We start from the raw sequence: 24327 nt of genomic DNA on the forward strand, positions 1-24327 counted from the left end.
AAAGAAGCTTTTTTTCTACTCGTCGACTTTAATCCGTCAATTAAGACACAGACTAAACTATAAGTGCTGAATTTTCAGTGTTGGCTATAAAATATCTCATTACAGTTCACTTTAGTTAACTGACATGGTTTTATTCAATAACTATCTTTTGCCCGCGGCTTCGCTCGCTTTAAATCCAAATATTCAGCATGCTCCATACAAAATTCCGCTCAACATTTTAGGGAAGTGGTAGCCTACGTCACTCCATCCCTTCAACTATCTTTACTTAAAAAATCACCTCACTCCGTCGCTCTGTTTTTAACCCCCGACGCAAAAACGAAGGGGTGTTATAAGTTTGACGTGTCTGTCTGTCTGTCCGTCTGTCTGTCTGTCTGTCTGTCTGTTTGTCTGTGTTTGTGTCTGTCTGTGGCATCGTAGCTCCCAAACGGATGAACCGATTTAGGTTTAGTTTTTTTTGTCTGAAAGCTGAGTTAGTCGGGAGTGTTCTTAGCCATGTTTCATGAAAATCGGTCCACTATGTCGCGGCCGGGGGTTTTTTCAAAATTTTAATTTTGTGGTTATGTCATAAAAGACGGACAAAAACACTTTCCCATTCCATTAGTATGGATTTAATATGTCTCACGATAGTTTTAACAAAATTCTTGAAAAGGTTAATTTAATATTTGTTCCAATTAGGTAACAATACAAGTCTCGTTTCATTTCATTTGTGAAATACAAAGTATTTAATTGAATATTGTACTTATTATGGTTTTTTTGCATTTTTTACTTCAATTTTGGAACCCTACTTAAGTATTGAACGATATGGCGGCGTATCATGATATGCCTAGGAATCACATGATCTGCCTAAATGCCACTGGCGGGTTTTACTTGGTGAAATCACGAATTGGCGGCGTTTCATGATATGCCTAGGAATTTCATGATCTGCTTAAACGTCATTGGGCTAATCGTTAAACGGTGAGCTATGAACGATATGGCGAATGTTACTAAGCCAAGTCATGATTTGGCGCCGTTTCACGATATGCCTAGGAATCTCGTGATTTGGAGGATTCTTCGTTCGGCCGCCGACATATACATTTCGAAAAGAATATGTAATGGGGCTAAGGGCTAATGACCCGGTTAGGACCAACAAAATCGTACGTAAGTGGTTAGATTCTTTATGCATAATTTATAATTATTCTCGATCATAAGCACAGTATAAGGAATATTCAGTAGTTAATCTCCGGCAGGTAGATGCGGGCGGTCTCTACTGCGCAAGGTCACGCAGGGTTGAACAAAATTACTATAAAGTTAATCAATCAACTTCGTATAAAGTAAGTAGTTGTTATCTAATAGGTACTATTAGGTAACTGTAAGTATTAGTATAACAATACCACACCAGTCAATATTGAATACACAAAAAAATATTATTCATATATTAGTCTCATAAGCGCAATACTAGATTGTGTAACGAGGGAGCAAAATGAGATATTCACGGGGACGGCTTTTCACATCACGTATGTGGTAATTTATATGTTATACTTAGATATTATTTAAAACAAAAACGCACTTTCTACTACGTACCATTCAAGTAGGTACGTGTTTTTTTCTTAAATACTGACGAAATAGTATTTACATAAAATGTCTGAATAGATGGTTCCACAATATTTAAGTAGGTACCAAACTTCCGAGATAAGATAGATCGCATCATCTACCTAAATAAAAAACAAGTATTTGGTTGCAGAGTAGGTAATTAATGTCGTTACAGGTAAATCCTTATTGATTTTAATGCATCACTATATCTCACTTTTACCTAACGCTGCAAAAATTTAAGTATAAAAACCACTTACTTTTCTGGAAGTCTAGGAATTGTGAAGAATGTTATATCCGGATTTTTAGAACTGTTCTCCATATACATCCATAAACACTACAGCACTACAGTAACGAAATGACCTCGGCACTGACGTCATTTTCACACACACATCGATACAGCGCGCAAACGCGGCCCCGACTGTCCAGCCCAATAATTACCAGTTTCGCATGTTTTCGCTGCATGCGAGGGTACTTTTTCGACACACCGCGCGGCGTGAAGTTTGTAAGAAGAGTTATTACTGGTTTATACTGTGTCATAAGTCTCCTTCCTAGCGCTATCCCGACATTTTGCCATGGCTCAAGGAGGTTTGAACCCGTGACCTGGATTGAAAGTCGCACGCTCTTACCGCTCGGCCACCAGCTTTTATCTTGATCATAAAAAATTAAAATTTTGAAAAAACCCCCGACCGCTGAAACGTGGCTAAGAACACTCCCGCCTAACTCAGCTTTCAGACAAAAAAAACTAAATCTAAATCGGTTCATCCGTTCGGGAGCTACGATGCCACAGACAGACACACACACAGACAGTCAGACAAACAGACAGACACGTAAAACTTATAACACCCCGTCGTTTTTGCGTCGGGGGTTAATAAAATAGTTTCATCAGAATTAATTTCATCTAATAATAAACTAACTGAATGAAGGAATTAATTTCATCTAATAATAAAGTAAGTTAATGAAAGAATTAATTTTATCGGCAGCACTTGCCCCGCTTCTTAGCCTAAGCTCCCGTCCGGCAGAAAGCACGGAACTTGCCAGGTATAATATGTACCTACTACCTACATATAACTTTTACGTTTATAAAGATTAACATATAGAAGTAGGACCGCGCCGAGAAATCATGTGTACGTATAGGTAATTGTTGCACTTTGATAAGGTAACTGTACACTATTCCGGGATAGTAAAATGTGGTACATTATTCCGGGATACTTTGGTTTTTGTCGCAAAATAAGGAAACTATCAGTAAAATCTTAATTTAAGGCAGTATTTTATTAACTATAGATCAAATAGAACCGAAAAAGTCGATTTTCGAATATCTATCATATCTTTTGAAGCCGTGAGGTACCTCTAAACGCATCAGTCGCAACCACGCAGTGGTTTCTATGGGCGTGTTTGACGGTGAGCTTAACGCGGCAGCGGAACTTCTTAAGGGTTTACTGTGATGCGGGTAAGTTTATTTATATTAAATTTATATCATAATTGTCTTATAGTTATTAAAAGACATTTATATCATCTTTTCAAATTAATTTAAAGCATATTTTAATTAAAATACCCGCTCCCGGAATAATGTACACCATTTTGACACGGTGTACATAATTGCGGGAGTATCCCGGAATAACGCAAACACAGTCCGCAATATTTTTATGTTTTATTACTATTTGCGGTGCAGTATATTTATATATTTGATGTAAATTTATTGAGTAAAGATTACAGATTATAGTGACATAATTACGGTACATATATTTTTTAGATTTTAGTCTCATAATTGAGTACGAAATGTATACTCGTTGAGTAATACGTGCGAAATATTGGAGTGTGGCATCGACATTAAATTTGTTTTATTTCACAAAATTAAAGCACAAAGGTTACTTATTTCGATGTTTTGAGTATAATTGTTAAATAATCTTCCAATGTACTAAAAAAAAAATCTTGTTTGTCTTTTATATATAGCCTTCGTTTTGACTGCCGTAATTAAGTACACGACTTTATATGAGTGAATCTTATTCCGGTATGCCTATATAAAGTATATTAAAATATAAAAACACAAAATAAGGTATAGAGACCCGACTATTATGTTTTTAAACTTCCTTATTAGTTAGCTAAAAATCTTTATTTATTTATTTATTTATTATTTGGAGAACCAACAGCTTACAATTCAGAATAGATAATATAATATTTATACCGCATATTGGTTTGTCCGTCAGTCAGTCTGTCCGTCTACGATTTAGCTCAATCATTATTACTACTAGAAAGCTAAAATTTACATGAGGATAATACATAATAGGATAGACATATATAAATATAAAATAGTACAAATTAGTCAAACAGTCAATCTGTGTAAGAACGGCCTATAATATTTATTTATTGAGTACTATTTATTTATATATACATACTTGAATAACGTATCACCACCATATATGTATACGGTGTAGCTCAGTGATCACCAGTACCAAAAAACTGAAATTTTCACGAGTACCGTGCAATTTTTATAACCGGCAATAGCTTCTGGATTGAAATTAAATTTTGAAAAAAAACCCCCGAGATTGTAAAGCGTTTTTCATCAAACATGGCTAAGAACACTCTCGACTAATTCAGCTTTGAAACGAAAAAAAACTAATCTAAATTGGTTCATCCATTCGAAAGCGATGCCTTAGACAGACAGTAAAACTTATTATATACACCCTGTTATTATATCATACAATAGTTATACCGTAAAATATCATATTTCCCATCCCACCCCAACCCATCAAAACATTGCCAATTATAAAAAATACACTCTGTATAAGCATCTATCAAAACGATAAGTGCATTTATATATTTATTTAAACAATATTTTTAATTCGTTTTTTACATTATGCTTCGACAACGTGGACTTTAAAGGTATCCCGTAATTACGTACAACGACTCCCGGAATTGAAGCCATACCAAAATTGTATCCCGGAATAATGGGCAAACTAAGGGTTAAGTAAAACAACGGTAATTTCTTTAAATTAGAAGTTACGATGCAAAATAGTGTCTTAAATCCATCGTAGAAGACTTATCCTTAAAATAAAATAATTAACACGACTAGAAACTTCACATTTTTTTTACAATCCTCACTCAAAGTCAGAAACGTCTTAAGTTCCCGTAATATGGGACAGTTACCTTACTAGGAATTTTGGTAAATTGAAATTCAGGTGAAATTAAATCAAGCCATTTATCAGTAATTTTGAAAAGTTTCACTTAATAGATTTCATATTTTTAACCCCCGACGCAAAAACGAAGGGGTGATAAGTTTGACGTGTCTGTCTGTGTGTTTGTCTGTCTGTCTGTCTGTCTGTTTGTCTGTCTGTCTGTCTGTGTGTGTGTCTGTCTGTGGCATCGTAGCTCCCGAACGGATGAACCGATTTAGATTTAGTTTTTTTTGTCTGAAAGCTGAGTTAGTCGGGAGTGTTCTTAGCCATGTTTCATGAAAATCGGTCTACTATGTCGCGGTCGGGGGTTTTTTCCAAATTTTAATTGATATCGCGTTCATTTTTTCGTGAAAATAAGTTCAGGTAAAACTTCATGTGAATATAAAAGTGACGACACAGGCACGGGGAGAAACATTACCATTGGATGTTTTCTATGTATATAAGTATTTGTATATATCGTTGTCTGAGTACCCACATCACAAGCCTTCTTGAGCTTACCGTGAGACTTGGCCAATCTGTGTAATAATGTCCTATAATATTTATTAATTTAATTTATTTATTACCCTCTCGGCGTGTTTCTACATCTATAATATTATCAAAGAAAAAGCCAAGTTTCGTGGCTTCTGCCATAGGGGACCATAACCTCCATACTCAATCGTATTCAGAAACTATTAGTTATTATAAAGTACACGCAGACAAACGAGAGACTCAAGGAATCTCTCAACTCATAGGCGGAAGGAAGAAATGTTAAGTAGGTGCAGTGTATTTTAATGGAAATTATGTAAACAAGAAGATAATTTTGAATTTAGCTATGAATAAATTAAATTTTCCAGTGGTATAAGCCACGGAACAATGAGTTCGACCACAAGGAAAATGCGGATGAAACTCTGTGTACTAAGGTCACATTTGAACTCTTGGCCATTTCCTCCTCAAGGTCTACTTATTCATTGATGCCGTTAGAATTCGTGTTTAATTAGGTTTTGATATCTGTCTAATTCATAGCCATTAGGTACTTACACCGGTCAAATCTTACATGAAAATCGGCTAAAAAAACAAAGTGTGATGTAAAGCTGGATTTTTGGTATGTTATTTGGAGTCCTTGGGGGAATGTAAGACTATGTTTTGCAAGCAAAAAAAAAGTGTGCTAACTTCGTAATTTAAAAAAAAAAGTAAAAAAATCGGACTTTTTTTGGTTTTTATTTTTTTATTAAAAAACTATGCGTTTTTGGTCAAAAGTTGCTTTATAATGTTGAAAGCGCATTAAATTTCAAACAGTTTGACATCTTTTTTATCAATGTCCGTCAAATAGTTTTCGAGATATGAAGCGTCAAAAAAGGTTAATTTTTGACGCATTTATAAAATGTAGCGTTTTGCCAATATTTTTGGACAAATATCTGCAAAATACTTCATTATATGATATATATTGCAATACAACATTGTATAAATTTATTTTGCTTTAGTTTTAGTGCAAGTAAAAGTCAGTAAGAAGAATAGTTACTTTGGTAAACAAAAAAAAATCTATAAATAGAGAAGCCAAGAGTCTGGTAGATTGGTTAAGGTATTAGTTTACGCTAAAAGTTTTAGGTTGAAAGTGTTATCTATTCGATCTTACTTTCTTTGATATCCGTTTATCTGATAAAATTGTCTAAGCTAACTTTGCATCGATTTGACTATTACTAATGAAGAAATAAAATACAGTAAAATTTTGAAGTTTAGTAAATTAATTTAATTTAATTTATTTATTATATCAGACAACAAAGGGCCCATAATGGTTAGTACTTATACATTATTGGATATTTTAAAAACTACCTGTTAGTATAACATAAACAAAAAGTCGACACAATAATACAACAATAAAACACTCACCTAGTGGCCTAAATTAGAAAAATAAAACAGAATTAGTTACATTTTACTTTTTCCTTTTTGAGGGTCCTGGTTCTGCATCTTGATGGCACAACTCCTGTAGTGATAGAAAGTCCACTTGAGTTGTATTTGACCACCGATTGCTGTGGAATAAACTACGGGAACGGAAAGCGCCCACGCCAATTATTAAGATACTGGAGAAGTGGTATTCCCAGCAGAAGAACGTAGTAAGATGGAAGTCAACTCTGTCCACAGCCAGCGGGCTAAACTGTGGCGTGAGACAAGGAGGCAGTATGTCTCCGGCTCTCTTCAGCGTGTACATGGATGGGCTGTCGCAGGCTTTGACCAGTACCGAGGTTGGCTGCTCCATCAATGGGCAAATGATAAATCACATCGCATATGCAGACGATAATATATGGTCCTACTAGCACCATCTGTGGGAGCTATGCGTAAGATACTTGCAGAATGCGAGAGATACGCCAGCCAGCATAACATGAGATACAATCCGGACAAGTCTGAATTTATGCTCATGGAGGCAGCACATATGCCCACACATGTACCACCTCTTTTGCTTGATGGAGTTCAATTGCGGAGAGTACACGAAGTCAGATATCTTGGTCACATCTTGTCCAGTTTAAAAGACCAGGAGGACATAGAAAGGCAGAGGCGAGCCACCGCAGTAAGGGCAAACCTGTTGGTTAGAAGATTCGCCAAATGTAGTGACAACGCAAAACTAGTGACAGCGCAAAAAGACAGCTGTTCCTCAGTGTATACTGTCGAGTTATGGTTCGACTACACCTGCGCGGCGGTGAGAGACCTGCGCGTGCAATACAACACATACTATGTAGTCTATGTACTGATATTTCGTTAAACGGAGAATACTATGATTCGGGCACGACCACGACAAACGACAACGCTCGTGAGATTGCATCGATGTTATTGACCCTCAGTGATATGCTTTAAAAACCAGTCCGTACAAGAACAATTTCGGAACAATCTGATTCAATTAATGAGGGTTTTCTACTCGTAAATATTTTTTTCCGCCAAGCGTCGATCCTGAGGTCTTTTTGACCGTAAACTTAACTAACTAAATAAATGTTGATTTGATATACGCAAATATGTGACTGAGTAATACTTGAACAGCCCCCAAATAATCATAATTCATTCTCCGCTACACCTCCTGTAAATATATGTAAACTATCCCATTTGGCCATTACCATCCATCGATAATCCTATTTTTTTTAATAACTGGCACACTTTTGGTCTTAAATGAAAGCTAGTGAAATTTTCTACATTTTTATTTTACAATTTATGTAATAGCCTGAGTTGTTTTGCTGATATCTGTCTCAAAATATTAGCAAAATGAATATTTTCATAGAAAGGGGAAAAATGTTCTTTTTTTGACGCTTCATATCTCAAAAAATATTTGACGGACATTGATACAAAAGATGTCAAACTGTTTGGAATTTAATGCGCTTTCAACATTACAAAGCAACTTTTGACCAAAAATGCATAGTTTTTTAATAAAACGGCAAATACCAAAAAAAGTCTGATTTTTTTACTTTTTTTTTTAAATTACGAAGTTAGCACACCATTTTTTTGCTTGCAAAATATAGTCCTACATTCCCCCAAGGACCCCAAATAACATACCAAAAATGCAGCTTTACATCACACTTTGTTTTTTTATTTCTCTTTTTGACCAGTGTAACTGTTGACCGTGTGATCCGATAACGCACGCAACTGCACTCGTAATCAGTCCTGTAACAGGCATGTGTCAGCTCCGCCGAGCGTCAGACCTGCGAGAGGTCTCCTCGTGTAAACGCCGGTTCGCGCGCCCGCATCGATTTTCGGCAATTCAGTCAACCTCGCTCACCCCGCCTCGCCTCCAGCTCCGCGATTGAATGCAAGCTATCTCACACCTCTATCTGTTTTGGAATGTAACTCGTGTTCTCACCGTTCGCTGTTTCATCAATCTGGCACGGACAGTGACTTTTACATGTCTCTGTTATTACTGAATATGAGTATGTCGGGCTTATCCCTTAGGGGACTCGCGCTATCCAGCCTTATTTGCTTCTCGCTTGTCGAGTCATAGCTTCATAAGAGTGCTGAAGTTGGTAAACATGAGCGTATGTCTGTCAGTTCTCCCAGAACAAATTAAATTATTTCCATAGAAGTATTCATTCAGGTTGTCTGTCAGTTAATGAAAAATTACATAAATGTACATAATTATCCTCGTTTTCATTAATATGTTTTAATGATAGGTACCTACTTAGGTACCTACATTCTTATGATTTAGGTTTCGTTTCCACTTACCGATTGAACTTGATGAACTGGATAACTGAACATCAATAGCAATTTTAAAAAAAAATCCGCAAACGAACGTAACATAAATAAGACCAATCGTTGTTGATTTGGTACAACCAAGTATTGATTTGACGTGAATTTTTACAAATTTGTCAAATAACATTGCAAATAGTCCCAGTCATAAAAAAGTACTATTAAAATAACTAATAAGTTAATAACCACCATCCGATTATCAAGGTTATTATCAAACATAACGATAAGACTGGCAACTTTGACTTTTGTCAAGTCCATTCAAAATTACAAAGCTAAGGCAGACTATGAGATAATTAGATAATTAAGTATAATGAATGATTTGCAAAAGTCTGCTTAGTGTTATTCACATAAGTCACTAGCAAACCCACTAAAAAATACTTGGCTAAAACTATAAAGTCGAACCAGACGACTGGGGTCAACGGCCAGTAAGACGAATAAAGTCGCACGTCACACGGCTACGGAATAGACGCTACGAGCGTACATTAGCTCGTAGGCCGCTCATTTATGCTTCGAACCTAGCCATTGGTAGCACCGTAGCGGTAATGCGTAACCCTTCATAGCCCGTTGTCCGACGTCCGGGTGCCCACGCCCAGTAATTAATGGATAACCTTCTAACCATTGACAGGCCCCGTAGCCGAATGGCATTTCTCCGACGCCAAACGAAAGCGATACGCCGCTGGCTCTGTCGCGCCAATACGCAAGCGCGATAGAGATAGATATCTACTAGCGCTTCGTTTCGTGAGCGTTTCGTGAGCGATTGTGCCATTCGGCTAGCCACCCAGGGCACTTTGCCCTAGTCCAAGTTGCACTTAAAGGTAACAGTATTGTGGTTTTCTGTTTATTAGGGAACACCTTATGGTAATCGTAACATATTGAGGTGTTCCATTGCATCGCGAATGAGGTAGTTCACAATTTTTTAAGAAATTTAAGAAAGTTCGTGTGTACTTAGAACTATTTTTTTACAGATTAAAAAAATTGTAGACCTGTAATATGGTTTTAAATGTAGCTCGATAAACGCGTTCCCGAGATAAAGATTTTGAACTTCAAACTTGGATAAACCCATTCTGCTACAAGGTTGGTTATCTTTCAGATCATTTTTTTCTATAATCAACCTTAAAGCAGAACGGATTTACCCAAGTTTGAAGGCGAATCAAATAGCTATATTTATTTCGACCTTATTCAATATTTTAAGGTTTCATGTCATATTTTGAATATAGTCACATCGTATCTCGTAGTTATAGTTACATGCGTTTGGTATACGGTAATACAATAATTGAGCCTAGGGCTAATCCCCACCACGCTAGTCCATATGAATATTGGTAATGTAATGGTTCATACCAAGCCGGTTTATTTTTTTTACCCCCTCTTACACCTCTCTCTACACAATGTTGTATTACCTCTCACATAATATTTATATTTGTCTATCTGAACACGGTTTTCAGGTTTTTAGTGTTAAGTGAAACCGGTGTATACTGCACCCACTACCAGTGACAATGCTACATTATGTATTAAATTCATGTACCCAATTATACATATGTTCATCGCAGTTTCATGTATTGATTAATAACACCATATTACCAACACTAAATCTGAAATAGAGCGTGTTAATTGTACATTGTTATTGTTTTGTGTGAAATTAAATTAATATTATTATTTGCATGCATGGCAAATATTGACTCATATTACTTTGTAAGGACGTGGCAGCTGGCACCAAAAATAGTGGGCACCCAAATGAGAGCAAATAGTAGATTGTGTAACAAGGCCAACAAGGAGCAAAATGAGATATTCACAGCGAGGGTGTACATTGAATCCTGAGCGAAGTAAAATATTCTTTTTTTTTTTTCAAAATAGAATTCTTAGCGTAGTGAGATATTAACTATTAACGCCCAAGGTGGGATTAATTTTGCTACCATGTGACACATACTGCTGTTCACAGCACCTATGAGGAAATTTATGTTATGAATGTTATATATTTAAACAAAAAAATGTACAAAAATTGGCCCCTGAACGGAAAAGGGTCACTTAGCTCATCATAGCAGAGAGGAAAAGTGCCACTTTGCTCCCTCCTACCCTCCTCGCAAGAAAGAAAAGGCCCTTTACGAAATGGTGGTGACGTTCATTCTAAGGGACGAATCATTATTCTAACGCATCCATCAACCGCGTGCAAGCGTTCCACCACTTCCACCAAGGCGCATCAAACAAGAATTTTTTCGTAGAATAGAATTATATTAAAGCCTTATTTTATCCTCATTTACTCGTTCATCGATTGCAAATAAAACAGTATAAACGCCGATAAATGACGATGCAGTAAGTAAAGCTACAGGGGAAAGTAATATTTATTTTTATTACGTATCGTAAATGTGTGCTGAAATTGTAAATTTAAACCTCGATTTTATTTTGCTATATCGCTCCGAGCATCAATGGTTCTGGCATTCGCGTGCACGGTAATAAAAGCGCCCTTGTCATAAACGAAGAGAGAACGCTGGACTCGATTCCTGTGAACTTTCTTTGACTGTCTACATTTGAATACTTATTATAACTATTCATGGTCTTTCAGTGGCGGCTGGTGAAAATATCTGTTAGGCAACACAGTAAAAATAAACCTACCTTAACATTAGGTAGGTACTTTACTAGTTGGTCTTTATAACTAATAAAAAGTAGGACCTAATGCCCTTATTCTTAAGTTACTGAACTGATTAGTTAAAAAATGTATTGTTCCTTTCTAACGAGTAACGACCATATACCTAAGTCAATAATGACTAACGATAATTAGCTAATTCAGGTTTATAAAATGTTTATGAATAGCTTTAGCATTTATAAAGCTGGCGTAAACACATCTTATAGACATTATAAAGTAATTAATTAAAACGCGCGATTGTTTAATGTTATGTGGCATCGACGCAGTGTTGAAGCCATGCGATGCGACGCACGGAATGTAGAAAAAATGTCATATCATAACAGTACCTATGCATAGACATTTTTCACACATTTCGTGATCGTTTGTGTTCTGCGCTTCGTCTATCACATAATGTTTTCAGGGTAGAGACTAGAAACTTGTCCTGACATCTTTTATGTAGGGTTTTAAGGTTCTATGCACGACCTTGTAACTCAAACGCGTGGCGAAAAGATTAAAACACAACTACAGGGAGCATCGGCACGAGATACGAATTTTCTCTTCGCACGTGTACTACACGTGTTCTTTGTACATTTTTCAGTAGGTACATGTGCTTCTACATAGACACAAAGTGCCACGTCTCGCACTACTGCGATAAAGTAAAACCATAAAATATCTATTAAGTACTAAGTAATAGTCCTAAATGTTCATTTCTGTACAGAGTAGTTAGCTAAGACATTATGTAGGTATATTACTCGTTATGAATAGTTTTATGCGTTTGTTGCCAATTGGGATTCTTGTATCGAAACATAAAGCTGCGAACACGAACATTGTGGTGGTGTACTGCACACTAACATGTTTGCGAATGAACTTCATACCTAGTTTGTTACAACTAGATGAAAGTTTTTTTTAAATCAGATTTAAAAGACTACCTACTAATATGAACACGAACCTAAAGCTACATATAAGGAACCCATAATTATAGTTACTGTTTGTTTAAAAATAATATTTGGCGGTAAACTTTTCTTCAAAATCGTCCCTTTCTTTCAGCTAACCCGTCCGGAACACCCAATTCACTAAAAACTAATAGTGAATACTTGGTTCGCTGCAGCTTCAACTTTTAATTTGTGCAGAAAACTTTGACGTTTGATCTCAGTTCACATACTTTGATCATTATAATTTCTGCAGATAAAGTTTAAACACCTGCGGGTCTAAGATAGACGCGCTTTTATTTATGCCCTTTCCATTGTGGACGTCACTCTAAATATGTAACGAGTTGTTATTGTTTAATGCATGTTAGATATTAAGAAATATAATGCCAATTAGCACGTAAGGTTTAACCGTTAGTGTTAATTCTATGCAATAAATAAATTAAATTGAAATTCCTTTCCTCAAGTATAGTATTTAATAAATTCATATTAGACTTTAAAAAAAAAAGACTAAGTATGTCACGCTAGACGATAAATCTAAAGCCTCCAGAAATACACGGTGTTTCCGGTATCACTCAAAACCTCAGACACCCCAACTGATTTTTATTTTTTTTAACTCATCTAGAGTATTCATCTTTTAATCTGATCGTTACTTTTTTTTTAATTGAATTTTTAATTTTCTGTACAGCTCTACTTGACTTTTAGCTCTACACTCAATAAAATAATTGCTAACTACCATCATAAACCATAAGACTATTTATTTGTGTACGTTACTGCAACGACATAAGGTTTACCAATAGACAGCTAAGATGTCACTGTAAAACACTTTAAAGCTTTGTCACAGTAAACTTCAAATTGGACAGGTAATCGCAGTAAGCAAATAAACTCAATATTCAAAATGACAAGGTTGTAATTAGGTAAGAGTTCAATTTGTTATGACTTATGATAAACATTAAGATTAAACTGACAAACAACGTCAAACTAGTAGCGGAAAAAATAATCGTCCAAGTAACCGGCCAGTATTAATACCCCTAAATACTGAAAAAAGGTAAACAACCTACAATGCGATATACACAATGTTGTATTACGAGTACAATAGAATGGGCACGTAAAAAATAACTAATAATACTAATTTAAATAAAAATATTACCCCCATCAAGATATAGCTCAATCGATTCTACTCTCGATTCTGAACAAACTGTTTTCAGGTTTTTAGTGTTAAGTGAAACACGGTGTATATGACTACTGTCAGGGAGGGCGCTGTTATTCTGATGTATGAGGCGACAGTTCAGTTTAGTATGAAGAAAATAGTTCTAATGAAATTCCGCAACATGGAGCGTAGTCATATATTTCTAGCCAGGCTTTATATTCTAGTGAATTTATATTGGGTAGGTAAAGTTTTTTGAAGATAGGCAAATATAATATTATTCTGATCAGTGTCACTTAGCTGTCATTGGTGGTATAGTATTGATTTAAAAAAAAATTACCCAATACCCAATTGTTTTCGTAGAAGCAAACCGTCACTATAGGAGTTAATACACTTGTTCAGTTTATACTGAACTGCACTCAGTAACAGTATTAATAACGGAGTTCCGGAATTAAGGGTCAATATCGGTTCGGAGAATCGTCCATTATTGGACGCCTCTTAGTCAGACACGTAATACATATTAGTTTCACCTATCGATTACAACGAGGTACTCCAACGCCCACTTGAATAGGTAATTGGGACAATAGTTCAATATGTACATGAAATTCCACATCTACCAGATAAAGTATTCGTGACTTCCTATTATCCACAGGAGTGATGTCTCGTTTTAATACGTGCGTGTTAAAAATATCAGCCATATAAAATAGTACATTACGAATATTACGATACAAGTGCGAAAAAAGGAAGTTCGAAACGAGTGGCGATAAATTAAAAATTTAAGTGTGTGTGTGGATTGAGTGAGCACCTTCCGAAAATAAAAAAAAATATGCTGATCATTTAGTAAAAGTTCTAAAACAATTGTAAAACGAATCTCTGAATTTGTAAAAAGATAAATCAAAAGATACAGCGATTAACATGTGCTCACTCAGTTCTCACAAAATACCAACGAAAACAGTGAATATATTCATTTAACATATAATATTTATATACTAACATTTAGTAAAAAATAGGCCAACCTACCTCTATAAATATTAGATCACCTAGTGACGTATTAAATTTTTTACAAATAGTTTTTTATGCTCACTCAATCCACACACTTTTGAAAAGCCGAATTTTGATGAAAAACATAAGATTTAGACCGCTATTATATATGTATAGTTTAGTAAAAGTGAAATGGGAATTTGTAAAATACAAAACGAACCACTAACGTGTCAGGTTTTTTTATAATAAATTTTTGTAAGTGCTCACTCAGTCCACACGTTTTGAGAAAGTTAAAAATGTAAATATCTTACGATTTGTAGCACCTAAGACACTCGAAAGTACTTCAACATTTAGTAAAAATTTTTACTAAATATCCACCATCTAATATTTTATATTCGTTGTCTGGTTTTAAAGATATTCAGACATAACTTTTCTCATACAAATGTATCAAGTAGGGTGACCACACTATGTCGGCTCCTGATTTTCCCCACCTTCCCATTGTCATATTGAGATTGGGGAGTTTCGTTCAATTTTGATAATAGTTTACCGGATTTGTAAGTGGGAGCGAGAAAAGAATAACTATTTCTCGCTCCCACTTACAAATCCGGTACGCTCATCTGTTAGCGCGATTAGATTACCAGGTTCTGGTTTCTTACTAGTGAAGTATTATATTCTTTGTTTCTTACCAATTATCATTCATGTCCTTTTTAATGCATGCATGTCGATATGGTTATTATCCTGACGTCGATAAAAATTACACAATACACATCATCACTAGGCCAAGATAATAACCTAAAAACAGTTTGCAGATGGATAATTAGTATGGTATTAGTTTAATATTATCAAAATTGAACGAACGAAACTCCCCAATCTCAATAAGACAATGGGAAGGTGGGGAAAATCAGGAGCCGACATAGTGTAGTCACCCTACTTGATACATTTGTATGAGAAAAGTTATGTCTGAATATCTTTAAAACCAGACAACGAATATAAAATATTAGATGGTGGATATTTAGTAAAAATTTTTACTAAATGTTGAAGTACTTTCGAGTGTCTTAGGTGCTACAAATCGTAAGATATTTACATTTTTAACTTTCTCAAAACGTGTGGACTGAGTGAGCACTTACAAAAATTTATTATAAAAAAACCTGACACGTTAGTGGTTCGTTTTGTATTTTACAAATTCCCATTTCACTTTTACTAAACTATACACATATAATAGCGGTCTAAATCTTATGTTTTTCATCAAAATTCGGCTTTTCAAAAGTGTGTGGATTGAGTGAGCATAAGAAACTATTTGTAAAAAATTTAATACGTCACTAGGTGATCTAATATTTATAGAGGTAGGTTGGCCTATTTTTTACTAAATGTTAGTATATAAATATTATATGTTAAATGAATATATTCACTGTTTTCGTTGGTAGTTTGTGAGAACTGAGTGAGCACATGTTAATGGCTGTATCTTTTGATTTATCTTTTTACAAATTCAGAGATTCGTTTTACAATTGTTTTAGAACTTTTACAAATTTAAAACACGGCCGAAGGGAGTGTTTTAAATCGACACGAGTTACGAATTTCCTTTTCGCACGTGTATTGTACGACGTTTTACAGTACAGATGAGCCTCCGAAGTTTCGACCTGACAAGAAATGAACCACTTCTCGCACTAGTGCGTAAAAAAGACACCATCTGTACTGAAACATATAATATACAGTATAGTAATAACTATATATCGTCACTATTTAAAAAAAAAACTTGTATCTTCGTCTGTTAATGAAAAGAAAATTGTAGTATGTGACTACAATGGAATGCATGGAGGAGGACCACAGGAGGTTAAGAAAGCGCTGCAAAGAATGTCGAACAAGAAAGCCATTGGACCCGATGGTATTCCGGTGGAAGCGTGGAAATGCCTGCAAGATCAAGGAGTTTGGCTGCTTACCAAACTCTTTAATCAGATGCTGTTCTCTTCTAAAATGCCAGAGGCATGGAATGGAGATTGAGCAATATAGTTCCGATTTACAAGGGAGAGGGAAGCAAGTACGAGTGCACTAACTACCGTGGCATCAAGCTTTTAAGCCACACAATGAAGCTTTACGAGAGAGTGATTGATAGTCGGTTAAGATCAGAGTGCTTACTATCAAAAAATCACTATGGCTTCGTACCTGGTTTATCAACCACCGATCCTATGTTTGCTCTAAGTACGATTGCTGAAGAATATCGCTCCAAAAAGAAGCCGTTTTTCCTTGCATTCCTGGACATGGAAAAGGCCTTTGATCGTGTCCCAAGAGATACGATCTGGTGGAGCCTTCGCAAGAAGAACGTCCCCGAGCACTATGTCCACATCATTGCCGACATGTACAGGGGGGCACGATCGATGGTACGGACAGTGGTGGGTGAGACGAAACCAGTAGCGGTCACGGAAGGCGTTCACCAAGGCTCGGTACTGAGCCCCTTCCTGTTTTGCTTGGCTTTGGACTCACTTACCGAAGAGGCGCAAGATACAGCAAAGTGGACATTTATATACGCTGATGATGTAGCCATTTGCGCGGAAAGTCGGCGTGAGCTACAAAATGCCCTTTTGTCATGGAAACACCAGTTACAAGCCGGAGGCCTAGTGCTGAGTATTGCCAAAACCCAGTTTCTCTCCCTAAATGAACCCAATCAAAGCGACGATAGCCTGATATCCATCGATGGGCAACTAGTCACTAAGTGCAAACAATACAAATATCTGGGTGGTATGATGCACTCTTCTGGGGACATAGAATGTGCAATATTCAGCACCGTATAGCAGCTGCATGGCTGAAGTGGCGCGAAGTGACTGGTGTCACTTGTGACAAAAGAATGCCGGTCAAACTGAAGGGCTTAGTCTACAAGACCATAATACGGCCCGTACTGATGTACGGCAGCGAGACGTGGGCAGTTAAGCAGAAGGATGTGCATACTATTCAAGTTGCCGAAATGAAGATGCTGAGATGGATGTGCGGCGTCACCACTGTCACCAGGCTCGATAGGATCCGCAACGAGTACGTGCGAGGCAGCCTGGGCGTACGCGACATCGCGGACAAAATGCAGGAAAGTAGGCTGCGATGGTATGGGCATGTAGGGAGAAGACCACCAGACTACGTTGGAAATTTAGCACTACGATTCTCCATCCCCGGTAAGAGAGGCAGAGGAAAACCGAAGACAAGATGGAAAAACGTAGTGCTAAAAGATATGGCTGAGTGCAGAGTGTCCGAAGACGACGTCAAGGATAGGGCGAAGTGGAAGCGGCTGACAAGGAAAGCTGACCCCACCACCATGTGGAATTAATAGCTTGGAAGAGAGAGAGACTACAATGGAATGCATATAGACTTACTGCGTTTTAACTTTGAGGAGCAGCGTGAGATACGAGATCTTTTCAAAGTAGTGATGATATAACAATTTTCGTTGATAAAGCCTTCGTTTTCGGGTTTTCGGGATCTGTTTTGTATGAACTTCTACAGATACTGGACAATTTTAGGGAACCCGTAGGGAATCGAGTTATATCGACGCCCCGCCACTGCTGTATTGTTATGTCCTAACTTGTCTTATGTACAATAAAGTGTTTACATACATACATCAGCACGGGTAGCATGGTCGCGCGATAGACGATATAATATCAGGCCGTCCCTATCGCACTATTAGTAAGTGCGATAGGGACGGCCAGTTATCATTTATCGCGCGACCATAATTGCCTGCCAGCTTTCGTAGAATCTCAAGCGATCGGTGTAGTTTCCTCGGCATTCTCGGCAATATTATGGAATCTTTAGAAATACCTATTGAATATTTATATTAATTTTTACCTACCTTTTGCTACATCACGTATGCTACCTATTTGGAATTTTACTGTTAAATCCTCTTATTTGCAGCGCGAATATTTATTGAGGGATTGAGATATGCGTACCATGTATGTATAGTTTGTAGAGAGCCTATCGCAAACCACGCTCGACGCACTCTCAGCCGCACTTGCGGATTCGTACGTAAGTGTGGCAGGGAAGCAACACATCGAACTTGACAAGCGTTAGGCCCTTAGGTATTTCTGTTTTGAAAAAAATAATAAGGTTCAGGGGGCAAATTTCAACTAAGTACTCGATTTTTTCATGTTTTACAATTATTGCATTACTAGCTTTTGCCCGCGGATTTGCTCTCGTTAGAAAGAGACAAAAGTAGCCTATGTCACTCTCCATCCCTTCAACTATCTCCACTTAAAAAATCACGACAATTCGTCGCTCCGTTTTACCGTGAAGAACGGACAAACAAACAGACACACACACTATCCCATTTATAATATTAGTATGGATTAAATGGTGTCCACTAGTCATACATATATGGCAGGCGTGTTCAGTAGATACATACATATGGAGCTCAAGTTAATAGTGTAAATGTAAAACATGAAAAAAAAAACGATCAGATCAGTTGAAATTGCCCCCCTGCACCTTACCTAGAAAATAAAAAGTGAAAATATGTATGTGAAGCTTCATTTCAAAGGGGTCCTTAAGCTCCAAGTGTATAAATACCCTTCGCTAATGAAACTATGTACCTGATCAATGTAATCATAAACATGACATTAACATGAGACCAATTTTCCAGAAATGGAGTACGAATATGAGGAAGAGGAAGCGAACGAGGCGGACAAAGAGTTGCGGCCGGTAGTTCGGCGCACGGCCAAGCACATAGCGGCCGGGGAGGAGCGCCCTAGGATCAACTCTAGCCAGCAGACTACACCTACTGAAGGTATTCGTATAGACGTTTTATCCTTGAAATAGGCTAAGTACTTGCTCGTAGTTAAAATAAAATATTTTATTCCATGCACGAAAAAAAGCGCCAGATAATTATAAGAAAAACATGGACAGAAGTTATTTTTAAACCCAATTTATATTTTATAAGTCGGAGAAAAGGATATAAAGCAAATCAGTTGACCCCGACGTCACTCGGCACAATTTCATAGTAGCAAATCGTCCAAATTCATTTTGACAGTTCTTAAAAAAAAGCAGATTTTAACAGAAGGCAATTCGCCTATTGTTTTTAGCCACTGCCACTGCAACTTCTATCATAAGGTTGTTGAAAGTAGGTTACGTATATGGATGAAATGTTTGCTCGCACAAGCACATAGTCGCCGGGAGGAGTGCCCTAGGATCAACTCTAACATGCTCTCAGCTGAGCCAATCCAGCTATTAGCTCTGCTACATATTTTGTTACTACTCTGCCCAACATAGGATGGGCATTATGTATAATGCCCGGGCAACATTCAGATATTCGGTAGGTTATTATTACATTGCCCAACATAGGATGGGAATTATATAATGCCCGGGCAAAATTCAGAAATTCGGTGTGTAACTATTACTTTTCCCAACAGAGGATGGGCATTGTGTATAATGCCCGCGCAAAATTCAGGTATTTGCTGTGTTATTATTATTTTGCCTAATAGAGCTTGGGCATTATGTACAGTGCCCGGGCAATTTAATTATTTGAATAGTTATTATCAAACTGCCCACTCATAATGCCCGGGCATTATGTATAGTGCCCGATTTATAGAATAAAATAAAATAAAAAATAAATAAATATTATAGGACATTCTTACACAGATTGACTGAGGCCCACGGTAAGCTCAAGAAGGCTTGTGTTGTGGGTACTCAGACAACGATATATATAATATATAAATACTTATATACATAGAAAACATCCATGACTCAGGAACAAATATCTGTGCTCATCACACAAACAAATGCCCTTACCGGGATTCGAACCCGGGACCGCGGCGTAGCAGGCAGGGTCACTACCGACTGCGCCAGACCGGTCGTCAAACACTTGGTCCATATTTTTTGAAATATTTATACTAAATAGTTAGTATAATTTAATAAAACCCATTTGCCTTAATTAAATTATACAAACTATTTCTGATTTTATAAATAAATATTTTAAAAAATAGAATCACCCATATACACTTTTAGACGCACGGCCGGTTTCCATCCTCACTTGGTAGATAATCCACCGATTCGAACTAAGTGCTTTGCTTCTTCTTTCCGTATACGCACTGCCAAGGAGTAGAATTCCTTGCCGGCGTCTATATTTCCCAGTTCATATAACCCAGCAACCTTCAAATCAAGGGTGAACGGGCACCTTCTGGGCGAGCTCTCTCCATCGTACCCCGTAGGACATGTCTTCGCCTAGTCTGTAGCCATGAGTAAGGCCATTATTATTTTTATATATGTATTATTTCTTCTTTACAATTGTTTATAGAGTAACAATTCAATTGCCACTGCGACTTATATCATCCATACTAATATTATAAATGAGAAAGTGTGTTTCTTTGTCTGTCTTTCACGGCAAAACAGAGCTTACGGTTTGACGCGATTTTTTATGTGGAGATAGTTGAAGGGATGGAGAGTGACGTAGGCTACTTTTTGTCTCTTTCTAACTCCCCACTTACCTAAAATGGAGGTGGACGTTTGTATGGAGCAATTTTCGCGAATCTAACACGAGCGAAGCCGCGGGCAAAAGCTAGTAACTTATATTATTAGGTAATAGAAAGTTATTTGAAAACAAAGGCCTGCTTATACACCGTGTTTTTTTTTGTTTTTCGTTAAATTCGACACGTCGTTAGGTTCATTATCAGGAACCACCCTGTATATTACTTTTAGTTAAATTCGCAAAAAAAAATTTTTCATCATTTTCATACATAATAAATTAATTTATTACTCTGAGAGACCCTTAAGAATAACATTCAAGTTAGTGTCAAGTGATTGACGGCACATGTCAAAACAAATAACATTAGGAATTGGTAAAGGCACACACACGTGTTCAGTAATTATCTTTATTTTGTTATTAATATGTAACTCGATAAATGTAAGAGTTAAGACGCTAGTTTCTTAGAGATATTAATTGTATTCGATCTAAAGAACCTTCCCTTAAAGTTAACGGAATTCAATAAAAACAGAGTGTATTGTGCGACTTACCTAATCAATTTGCCTAAAATGTTCTCCTAAATATTTAGTACACAGACAGTAGGCGAAGATTATCAATTGCCATGAAAGAGTCAGTTAATAAAAAAGAGCTATTTTATAATCTGGCTATTTCATGCCAGTCTCTCCCTGAAAATGTTTTATGGGTAATAAATGTTACTTTTTAAATGGCGTAATTACAAATATAAAAAGTTTATGAACATTCAAACTCTGCTGTCGACGTATACAGTCAGAAATAAGATTAAAAATATTAAGCGATGTCAAAGCACAAGTTAGAAACGAACTTTGTGAACGCTAAACAACTACGTAAAGTACCATATTTATAGCAACTATTTAAAACTTATTTATGCTCGCTATTACGCTTGAAAAACTTGACTTACAACATTTTATCATGTACCTACGTATCCTTCTTTGTCCCCGTAGCGACTGAAAATAGAATAAGGTCGGGTCGGTTCGAGGTCTAGCCGACTAGATTTAACTCCGCACCCTAGTTAGTAAATTGGCACAGACTTGATTCGAATTTGCGACGAACAGTTTTATCTAATTTTGGTTTCACCTGAACAAATTTCAACGAGTTTATTGAATGCACTAAACGATTAGAAAATTCGATTGTGCTTATGGTACTTTAGCTGTTCTAAATATTAATGTTTGTTATAGCAAGTATAAAGTTAAATTAACAATAATATTAAGGAGAGTAATTAAATATGTAGTTAATATAGACAGTGAAATACATATAATTTTTAAGAAAAAATTAACCGCCGCTTTTGGGGTTCTGGTGAAAAGTACTGTTAGCGAATGTTGGATATATGAAGAAATGTGTATTCTTTAAAACTGCTTTGATTATTTGATGAAAACACAAATGAATATACGTATGCCGTTAAGGTTTGAGGAATTTGCTCAATTTCCTCATGAATATGATATCCGATTATAAGAAATCGATCTTGACAACAAATTTGACTGAAAAATCAATATGCTTAACAAACATAACAAAGACAACAAATCTACTAACCAATAAACGCCATTGTTGAACGTACCATGCTTTCTAATAAAAATACCAAAGTCACTGTAAGTGTGCCGTTCAGGTTTGAAGAGTTCCGTTCTGATCATTCATCAGCAGTTCTACTGCACCGAGTGTCACTGTTCTGAACGTAAATGCAAGGTGTTCTCAAAAAAATACCAAAGTCACTGTAAGCCTACCGTTCAGATTTGAAGAGTTCCGTTCTGATCATCATCAGCCATTCCATCGCACCAAATGTCACTGTTCCGAACGTAAATGCATGCTGTTCTTATAAAAACAAAAAATCACTACATGTATGCCTTTAAGATTTGAGGAGTTCCCTTGATTTCTCCAGGATCCCATCATCAGAACTGGGTTCTGATAAAAATGGGACCAATCTGTATGCATATATCTTCAATTAAAAAAAATCGGTCCAGTAACGACGGATATCGAATAACAAACATAAAAAAAACATACAGATGAATTAAGAACCCCCTTTCTTGAGATTTGGGGCGGCGGTTAAAAAGTAAATATATGGGCGCTAGAGAGAAAATGCCTTACAACTTAACAACTTCTAAACGTACGTTAAGTTATCGTTCATAGAGAAAAATACATATGTGTGCCAAATTTCAAGTTAATCGGTTCAGTAGTTCCGGAGAAAATTGGCTGTGACAACGGACAGACAGACACACGAGTGATCCTATAAGGGTTCCGTTTTTCCTTTTTGAGGTCCGGAACCCTTCAAATGCAAAGATTTTATGAAATATCGCTTGACTTATCCGGGAATCGAACTGACTTCCTATATGAGCTACCTTAAGGTTTCAAGACCCTTTCCCTCCAAGTCCCATTATTTTTTACACCATGTAGAGTTAGTGCCGGCGGCGGCCGGATTTATAACGATACTGAAATAAAGCGCAATGCAGTATTTTTCAGCCAGTTCAAAAGCGAACTAATAAAAAAGAAGGCAGAGGATGCTGTTTACAAACAATTTATACGCCAATTTAATCCATTCTATGAAAAAAGCAAACGTTCACAATTTTTCTATTTGATTTACTGAATGGGAATCACACTTGAAAACTTGTTAGGTTCGTAAGCCAGCGAATTGTGATAGTTAATAAGTACAGAGGGCCGGAACTGTTAACAAGGTTACGTTGATTGAAAGTCGTCCCGTGCCTGAACCCCGTCTGTTACCCCTTGCTTGTTATACATAGGTGACATTTTGTTCTCAACCTGTGAAATTTCAAATTTAGTTTACTTGTAAATGAATATCATGACTATCATGATACTGTATATGTATTATTGTCATTCGGGTAGACGTCAATGAATAGGTAACGATGTCTGGAGGAGCCGAGCTCGTGGTATTAAGCCGTATAGGTATGAAAACGAACATAGATACCTACTTAGGTTAGCTGGACTCGTTTAGTTATTGTACAGTAGCATAGATAGCGGCTATCCTCCATGGAAGAATGCAGGGGCGTGGGTAAACATTTTCTGCCGCTAACTGTACATTCTTTCACGATATCAATTATCAATGGTCTGAATTGTGACGTGCTTGAAAATTTCAGCTTTTTCTACAAAATGAATTTTTCAATGCTATGCGATACTTGTTTCTCAAGGACCCCAGTATGTCAGTTAGTAATTAAAATGACATATTTAGGCTACAAATACTACAATTTATGGGAGAAATATATCAGAGCTGATCTTGACCATAGGTTGCCTACTCTACTCCGTATACAGAG

General features: G+C 36.6%; 1 protein-coding gene across 1 annotated transcript in view; it reads left to right on the forward strand.

The window, feature by feature from the left end:
* Positions 1-24327, forward strand: part of LOC125240473 — a 98335-nt gene that overhangs the window by 33755 nt on the left and 40253 nt on the right. Inside the window, exon 2 of the mRNA XM_048148365.1 lies at positions 19220-19363. Within this exon, the coding sequence (XP_048004322.1) occupies positions 19220-19363 (144 nt within the window). The remainder of the gene's footprint in view (positions 1-19219; positions 19364-24327) is intronic.

This window comes from Leguminivora glycinivorella, chromosome Z, assembly GCF_023078275.1.
Source record: "Leguminivora glycinivorella isolate SPB_JAAS2020 chromosome Z, LegGlyc_1.1, whole genome shotgun sequence".
Lineage (NCBI taxonomy): Eukaryota > Metazoa > Arthropoda > Insecta > Lepidoptera > Tortricidae > Leguminivora > Leguminivora glycinivorella.